Source organism: Excalfactoria chinensis, chromosome 5 (assembly GCF_039878825.1).
Source record: "Excalfactoria chinensis isolate bCotChi1 chromosome 5, bCotChi1.hap2, whole genome shotgun sequence".
Lineage (NCBI taxonomy): Eukaryota > Metazoa > Chordata > Aves > Galliformes > Phasianidae > Excalfactoria > Excalfactoria chinensis.
In genome coordinates this window covers 6560801-6569051 of record NC_092829.1, presented here as the reverse complement: position 1 = coordinate 6569051, position 8251 = coordinate 6560801, and the positions used below count along the sequence as shown (strand labels likewise).

The following is an 8251-nucleotide window of genomic DNA, read 5'->3' as shown; positions in this document are numbered from 1 at the left end:
GCAGTCCGGCTCCTATGTGGGAAGATGGCCCCGAGCCCAGGGAGCTTCGTGTGTAAATAGGAGAAATAAGGCATGGAATGCTGGAACAAGGAATGTTTGTGGGCACGGTGGGACAAGAAGTGAGTGTTGCATGGAGCGCTCGCCCTCCTGCAGTCACCTCTAGAAGCAATCCCGTGTCTGCTGCTTCTGGGGCGGTGTTTGCCCTAAAGGCTTCAGATTTGGCCCAATTAAATATCACCATTCCAACGAGCAGCAAAACATCAAAGGCTCAAGGAAAACTAAATATGATCTGCAAAACATGACAGACACCACGGAGGGGAGCGTGACAAATGCGTGAAGCTGCACGAAACCCACGTGGAGAGAAAGCACAGCAGCGGTGATTCCCACTGCCGCTTTCGGTAATAAAGATACGGAACCCAATCCCTTGGGCACCACATCAAGCCGGGGCAGCGGCCCCTCCATCACACGCGGCGAGGGGCTGAAGTTTTGCGCGGTGTTTGCGCCATCGCCGCATGGACGGAGGCTCAGCAACCCACACGCAGCCGCCTCCCTCGGTATTTTCCACGCGTGGGCTCCCCGGCACGGCACGGCTCGGCCCGGCCCAGCCCAGCCCGGCGGCAGGAAGCGCGGGGGGAGCTGCGCCCACCCCATCCGCCGCGCAGGGAGCGGGCGGAGCCGCGCAGGGTCGGGGCAGCGCTTCCGCGGGGGTAAGCGGTGCGGGGCGGCTGCGCGCGGGGTGCGGGGAGCGGCTCCTCCCGGCTCTCGTGCCCCGGCTGTGATATTCGGGGTGGGGGGGAAACGATAGCGCGTATCAGAGTGTATTTGGAGAAGGGGCCGGCGGGCGCGGGGCGGCTCGGCGCTGCACAGCGAGGCTTTGTGGGGCGGCACAGACTGCCCGCTGTGCGCTTCCCCGCGCCGGGTGCGGTCTGCGCTGAGCGACGGCGCTCTGACACGTTGTTAAAGTTGGCACTCGGTGCTGTGGTTTCGCTGTGCGGAGGAGCAAGGAGCAGATCTGAGCGCGGGGTCGGGACGGGGGGACGGAGGGGGGAACCGCTGAAGCTGGGTGCAGCGGGAGGAGGCTCTGGGGCTGTGCTCTGTGCGTGACGGGACTTCGTGCTGGGACAAACCTCCTGTCCTCCTCCCAGACGTGCCATGGACATGGCCGGCCACAGCCTGCTCCTGCTCCAGCAGCTGAACATGCAGCGGGAGTTCGGCTTCCTGTGCGACTGCACAGTTGCCATTGGAGATGTTTACTTCAAAGCCCACAGAGCGGTGCTCGCTGCTTTCTCAAACTATTTTAAGATGATATTTATCCATCAGACAAGGTAAGGATGCTCAGCTCTCTTTCTATCTCCTTACTGCTCTCCTCAGCTTTCTGCTTTTTCCTCTTTCTAAAGGAGATGCAATCTCAAAGAGCCCAAGTGGGGATGTTATGTGGCCTGAGATGGTTTCCTAACCTGGCCCACACCGCAGTTCCCGCACAGCCTGCCCAGCACCAGCACTGCCATGGCCTCAGGAATTGCCCCAGCCAATCCCGTGGGGCTCAGGCAGTTTTCTGGCTCAGCTGGATCTCTCCTGACAGGATGTGTGGGCTCGAGGCAGTCAAGGAGCCATGGCCTTATCTTTTCGCTGCACTTCAGTGTCTGTAGATAAGGGCCAGGACTGTGAGCATCCACTTATTCCAATCTCCTGTCTCGATGCTTCACCTGACCGTGCCCAGGGCAGTTCTGCAGGTATAGGGAAGTTGGCTCTGAGCCCCAACCTCGCCTCTGAACTGCAGCAATGGATTAATCCCTTCTGTGTTCCCCCTGCTGCCAATGGCAGTGAGCTACTGGCCTCCAGCACCTTCCACCAGGGAAGTCATCACAGAATCACCAGGGTTGGAAGGGAACTCTGGAGATCCCCCAGCCCAGCCCCCTGCTAAAGCAGTTCCTGACAGTAGGTTGAAGAGGAAGGCATTCGTGAGCATTGTCCTGTCACTGGGCACCACCAAAAACAACCTGGCCCCATCCACTTGACTCCTGCCCTTTAGGTATTTATAAGCCTTGATAAGATCCCTCTCAGTCTCCTCTCCTGCAGGCTGAACAGCCCCAGGGCTCTCAGCCTTTCCCACAGGGGCAATGCTGCAGGCCCCGATCCTCCTTCCATTGCTTGGAAGTGAGAGACAAGTGAACTTCTGTAGCAATAGGTGTTGTTTGCTGACACTTAGGTGCAAAGCTCGTAAAGATTACATGGCAGCGGCAGCTGGATTTATTACCTGAGCACACAAACACTCCGTGCCTCCTGAGGGTGGCACACATGGCTAGGAGCCATCACAGGTGGGGCAGACGAAGGCTGGCATTGCCCACAGTCCTTCACCACAGCTCTGTGCGCTGTCATTGCAGTCACCCAGATACACAGAATCATTTGAGTTGGAAGGGACCCTTAAAAGCCATCTTGTCCAACTCCCCTGCAATGAACAGGGACACCTACAGCTCCATTAGGTGCTCAGAGCCCCATCCATACACAGACACACGCTGAGCACTGCTGTGCACAGAAGGCAGCCATGCTCCTTCAGGCCTTGGCAAGGAGCACTGCCCGTCATGGACCTGCAGCCAGGAGGCAGCACCTATGTTCTGCAAGCCAATGACGGTGCAGATGAATGGGCAGATAATGGGTCAGGGCTGTAATTTGGAGTCAACGATGTGCTTAATCATCTTCTTGTTTCAGTGAGTGCATAAAGATTCAGCCCGCAGACATCCAGCCGGACATTTTCAGCTACCTCCTGCACATCATGTACACTGGGAAGGGCCCAAAGCAGGCAGTCAGCCAGAGCCGGCTGGAGGAAGGCATCCGCTTCCTGCACGCTGACCACCTTTCCCACCTCGCTGTCGAGATGAACCAGACCTTTCCCTCCGAGGCCGTGCAGTCCTCAAACCTCTATGGGATCCAGATCTCCACTGCGCACAAAGCAGCAAAGGAACGGCCGGGCGCCAAGGAGACGCTGGGCAGTGTGGGGGGCCGGCCTGCTGCCCCAGCTGAGCACCCGCAGCTGCAGCTCTCCCTCGCCATCGGCCTGGACGACAGCAGCCGCGAGCAGCCGGGCACACACCCCACAGCCCAGCCCGCGGTGCTGGCCAGGCCGGCGGAGGAGTTGCCGAAGCTTTCAGTCTCCATCAAGCAGGAGAAGTGCGAGGCTGAGCCTGTGGTGTCCCAGAGCTGTGGCCCCCCTTCCCCTGACAGAGGAAACCCCATCCTTGCCAAGGCCAGCCTCAGGGTGCATCTGTGTCACTACTGCGGGGAGCGCTTTGACTCGCGGGCTGGGCTGCGGGAGCACCTGCACACCCATGTTTCGGGCTCGCTGCCCTTCGGCATGCCGGCCTCCATCTTGGAGAGCGGCGGGCTTGGCGAGGTGCAGCCCCTGACAGAGGGCAGGGAGGGCGGGCAGCGCCTCGGGGCCTTCCTCCTCAGGGAGGAGGAGAACCCGCTGAAGCACCCGGTCTGTGGTGAGCTCGAGCCCCTGCAGATTGGGCAGCTCTCCCTCATCTCAAAGGACCACGAGCCAGTGGAGCTGAACTGTAACTTTTCCTTCTCAAGAAAGAGAAAATTGGGCTGCACCGTCTGCGGCCGCACGTTTTTCCGGAAGAGCCAGCTGCTGGAGCACATGTACGCACACCGCAGCAAGCAGCCCAAGCACGGCCGCAGCCCACGGCTGGAGAGTCCCCTCACCCCCAGGTTCCGGCCCTACGGTGACAGCGATGGCGTGGGGAAGAGTCCCAGCTTGTCCCAGGATCACTTGGATGAGTGTTTACTGGAGTCTGATCTCGTCCAGGAAAGCGTGGATACGATCCTGGTAGAGTAGTTCTCCCTGTTCAGCCATTGGACACTGGTAAGGGGCATATTCTGTGCACTGAGCTGTCAGAACTGACTTGTCCTCAGCCAGAGTTGCCCTCTCACTGAGCTAGCTGTGAAAAACGGTGTGTTTGGTTTGTGTGTTTACTTTTTTTACCTCTCTAACTTTTAAACTCAAGCTAATTCAACTCCAAGTCCTTGGTGTGACTCAGTGACATTTTCATAAATGTGAACTTGTTCTTGCCCTGCTTTACTGGAGTTCATATCGTGTTGCTGGGTGTGAGGTTTACACATCCCCTAATACATGGGGTGGCATCAAGGGCTGTTTGTAGCCTATAAAACTGGATCTAGATGGAGGGAAATGTAGGGGGAAATATGTATATATTGTTCTTCCCAAGTAGTTTGGTTTAAATTAAAATAAATGAGGAGATAAGTCCCAAAGTTTGTGTTTATAACTGCAGTTAATAAATCTCTGCATAAATGCACATGGGAGCCATAAGGCTCATCTCTTCAAGGGAACTGGTCACAACCTTGACTTCAACAGGCCCTAGAGTTCTCATCAAATGAATTGCTAACACCTATTTACATATTGCTTACATAATTAGTAGCTGGACTTGACAGTCCTTTTGTGTCCCTTCCAACTCAGGGTGTTCTATGATTCTGCTCTGAGACGTGCTCAAGGGCTTTGCATGGATTTTCCTCTTCCGTGTTCCTCCCTCTCCAGTTGCTGCTGCATGAACAAGATGTGCATTGATGCCTCTCTGTGGTCAGCTCCCATTACTGGGCCTTCTGAGCACCAAGGGATGGGAGCTGTGAGGGAACGTCCACTCACGGAGCTCCTGAGTAACGCATCCTAACAATCCTTTCATTACTCTGTTTCTGAAACCAAGAGGGGGTTTAAAATTGTACATGTTCCTCTTGTGTTTTATCCCTCTGAAGTTTTCCACCAGAGGTAGCCGTACTTCCCACCAGCTGAGCTCCAGTCCAACCCATCCCAACACTGCTGTACGTATGGCACTGAGGTTCCTCCTGCAGCGAGAAGCTGGGGCCTGGTGAGCTGCTTCAGTAACCCCAGGCCCCGTTACTCATTACACATCCACCAGCCCCTGCGGAATTGAGTCATTGTATAGGAAAGGAGGCTTTGAACAATGGTGAGAACTGTTTGCTGTCAGTGTGCCCGGTTAACATCTCTTTGTAGCCAGGACCCTCAAGCTGTCATCTCATTCTGGAGCAGGATCTGGAATGAAACCACTGCTGCATTTAGAGCCTGTGGAGGCCATTGTGAGGGTGGCTGCTGGGCAGGGAGCTGAGCACTGCAGGGGATGGAGCGGCCGCCAAGTTGTGTTTTAAGACAAAGGGAAAAACCAAACAGGCCCTGAGCTTGCATGGATGCTGTGAGGAGCTGCTCTGCCCACTGTGCGTGCCTGTAAGGGTGCTGGGATCGCTCTGGTGGGGCTGCAGCTGGGTTGGGTGGAAAAAGGGGTTTTGTTGAGCAAAACAATGAAACCCTCCCAACAAACAGACCCTCAGGTCCAGCTGCTCACAGATGCGGTCCCTGAAGTTCAGTGGGATGGCTAAAAAATGGAGTGTTACGATAATTTCCTATTCAGGTTCATGTGTTTGCTTCCAGCCCCATTAGGAGCACAAAGGAGCATCTGACAGAGCTGTGCAAGGGAAGTAGGAGCTGCAGAAGCTGAAAGTGACAGTTTTTAGACAGTGGAGCAGTCCATGGGCACTTGGTGACATCAGCGAGATCTCTAACTCATCTGAACTTGTTTGTGTTGAGAGTCAATGGCCCTTGATGTATTCTCATGTCCTGCCGAGATCAGCAGGACAGATAAACCCGTGGTAGGGATGCTTTAAACAAAGGGCAGTCAACAAAGGGCTCAGTATCGGGGACAACAGGAAATGTTGGTTTGGGGTTATTTTTTCTACTTTTTGGCCATTAAAAGGCAGCTTCAGTGAAGACAGCGAGCTGGGTCAGAAGTGATGTCCGTCTGTGCACCAGCTGTGGTGTGTGCACATCTATTGCGGGAGCACCTCTGCATAGCACTACTGTTCTATCTCAGCCAGCACTTTGCTCAGCACGGCTCTGATATTTCTTACCGTTGCTCCCCCTTTTAGGGTGTTTGTCTTTGTGGCGTTGAACATCTGCAGCATCTAATATCAGTGAAAGGCATTTTCTCATTGTTTGCAGCAGAAGAAATGTATTTTCAGCATTTTTCTTCTGAAAGTGTTAAAGCGCTGTTATATTTAAAGCAGCAGCAGAAGCTGGAGAGACAGAACTGCACACTGCAACCTCCCCTCGCAGGCATCACTTGCTCTCTGCCTTAGAACATCATAGAAAATCATTTTGGAAGGCAGCTCCATCTTCTAAGCAAGAACAGCAGCTGCTCCTGGGCACATAGGAAGAGGTTTTACCCTTGTATGTAGAACACACTTGGGTTATTGTATACTTAACTCTGAGGCAGGGGCATGCTGGAAAAATCTGCCTGATATGTACAGCTGGGAAAAATGAAAGCTTTGTCCCTGTATGCAGGATAATGATCCTGGTAATTCCTTTCAGTTGCCTGTGATTGGTCAATCAATTCACATGAGCTCAGGCAAACAAAGGCTGAACATGCTGCCCATAGAGGTGGTGGATGCTCCATCCCTGGAGACACCCGAGGTCAGGCTGGACAGGGCTCTGAGCACCTGATGGAGCTGTGGGTGTCCCTGTTCATTGCAGTGGAAGTTGGACCAGATGGCCTGAGAGCTCCTTCCAACTCAAACAGTTATATCATTCCGTGATTCTAAAGACCTGGAGCGATGCCTGGAGGCTTGTAAAAGCTCTGGGGATGCCCAAAGCTTTGATAAAGCAGGAGCGTGAAAGGGCCTTGGCTATGGCCTCATGCACTGCAGCAGGCGAGCGCTGAGCCCAGTCCCAAAGCATTATCGCAGAGTGCTCCTCTGGTGCCTGTTAGCCCTGGGGATGCCATCAGGTGCTGCAGTGAGACATCATTTCCATAGGTAGTTGAGTGCTATTGATCAGTGCACGAGCTGGAAGGGACCCTTAGAGGTCATCTGTTCTGATCCCCCTGTAATGAACACGGACACCTAGAGCCAGGGGGAGCGATTCCGGCTGCCAGGAGGTGACGCAGCCTCTCTCTGCTCCTTTGTTCCAGGCAGAACAACAACCATAATAACCCCCAGCCTTCAGCTCAGTGGGCCGCCCGCACAGTGCCTTGCAGCAGGGCCACAGGGCACTGGGACACAGCCCCCGCAGTGGGAGTGCTGACAGCAGGAAACGCATTGTGAACTCGGAGCACTGAACGTGAGAGTGGAAATAAACCATGAAACGCTGCTCTCATGAGCTTGCTGGAAAGAGCATTAATGCTGGTAATGAATAGTTCTCAAATACGTTGGAGGTGGAAGGTGTAAACTGAGTGCGGGCAAACCTTTCAGAAGTGCAGTGAAAACCATCAGCACATGCAATTCAATCTTATTTCCCATTTCATTTCCATGTTCCATAAGCAGGCGCAGGCTTCAGGCCATTGGCTCCCAGTGGCCCAGGAGGAGCTTCATCCTCAGCTCATCACATCCCTCCCACGGGCAGCAGCCAGCAGCACGATGTGACACACCACCATGCTCAGCTCCAGCTTTGCTGCTGTGTAAGAAGCTGACAGGCTTCTCTTCTCTGCTCCTGCCAAAAGGAGCAGTCCGAGTGGGCGTCCTGGCAGTCCAGCACTAGGATAAGCTATTCTGAGCAAAAAAAAATGGGAGGAAAAAGCAAATGAAGCCCTAAATGGCACACCAGCTAGGTTTGTACAGTTGGAGAGATGTCAGGACTGAATTCCCTGAAAGGCAATCACAGCACATGTGGGATTTGCATGTTTCATTAAGAAGCAGCAATGACGCAGCTTCAAAGGCAGCCTAATAGCAGAAACGCTTCCATGAAATATTCTAACCCAGACACCTCCAACCTCAAAACAAAGCACAGCACAGCACAGCACAGCACAGCACCTCAGTGCCTCAGTTCCACTTGGGCTAAATTGTCCTGGCGAACCAATGCAGCTGCTGCTGAGGTCAAACCCGTGAGGTGATGGGGCCTGTACCCTGCTCTAGTGGGGGATGATGCCTTCATCCCCACTCATTCGAGTTGCAAAAGGGTTTTTCTTAGTGTCTCTCCCTTTTGTATGCAGCGTGTTTGTCAATTCATACGTGATAACGGCAGTTTGTAAGTGGTGGTTTGGGGGTATTGTTCACTGAGATCCACTTCCCAGCTAAACGGACTTTGAGTTCATCACAGAACAGCCCCACTGTTTGCAGAGTGCTGCACCTTCCACAGCGAGCTGCAAAAAAGGAACTTGACAACTGTGCCTCCGAAAAATGCTGATCTATACTACTCCTTAAATAACCATACAAGCAATAACATCCTCCG

At 54.0% G+C, this 8251-nt stretch overlaps 1 protein-coding gene across 2 annotated transcripts; it reads left to right on the top strand.

Annotated features, from left to right (window-relative positions):
* Nucleotides 1-583: 583 nt before the first annotated feature.
* ZBTB25 (zinc finger and BTB domain containing 25) lies at nt 584-4270 on the top strand. 2 transcript variants are annotated; one of them, XM_072337855.1, is made up of 3 exons: nt 584-707; nt 1146-1325; nt 2710-4270. In XM_072337855.1, exons 2-3 carry the CDS (start codon nt 1153-1155, stop codon nt 3839-3841), a joined length of 1305 nt encoding a protein of 434 aa, XP_072193956.1. In that variant the 5' UTR covers nt 584-707; nt 1146-1152; the 3' UTR covers nt 3842-4270. The 2 variants fall into 2 exon arrangements, with proteins under 2 accessions (XP_072193956.1, XP_072193957.1); XM_072337856.1 differs by lacking the exon at nt 584-707 and adding an exon at nt 733-787 and having other exon boundaries at nt 2710-4260.
* Nucleotides 4271-8251: the final 3981 nt, after the last annotated feature.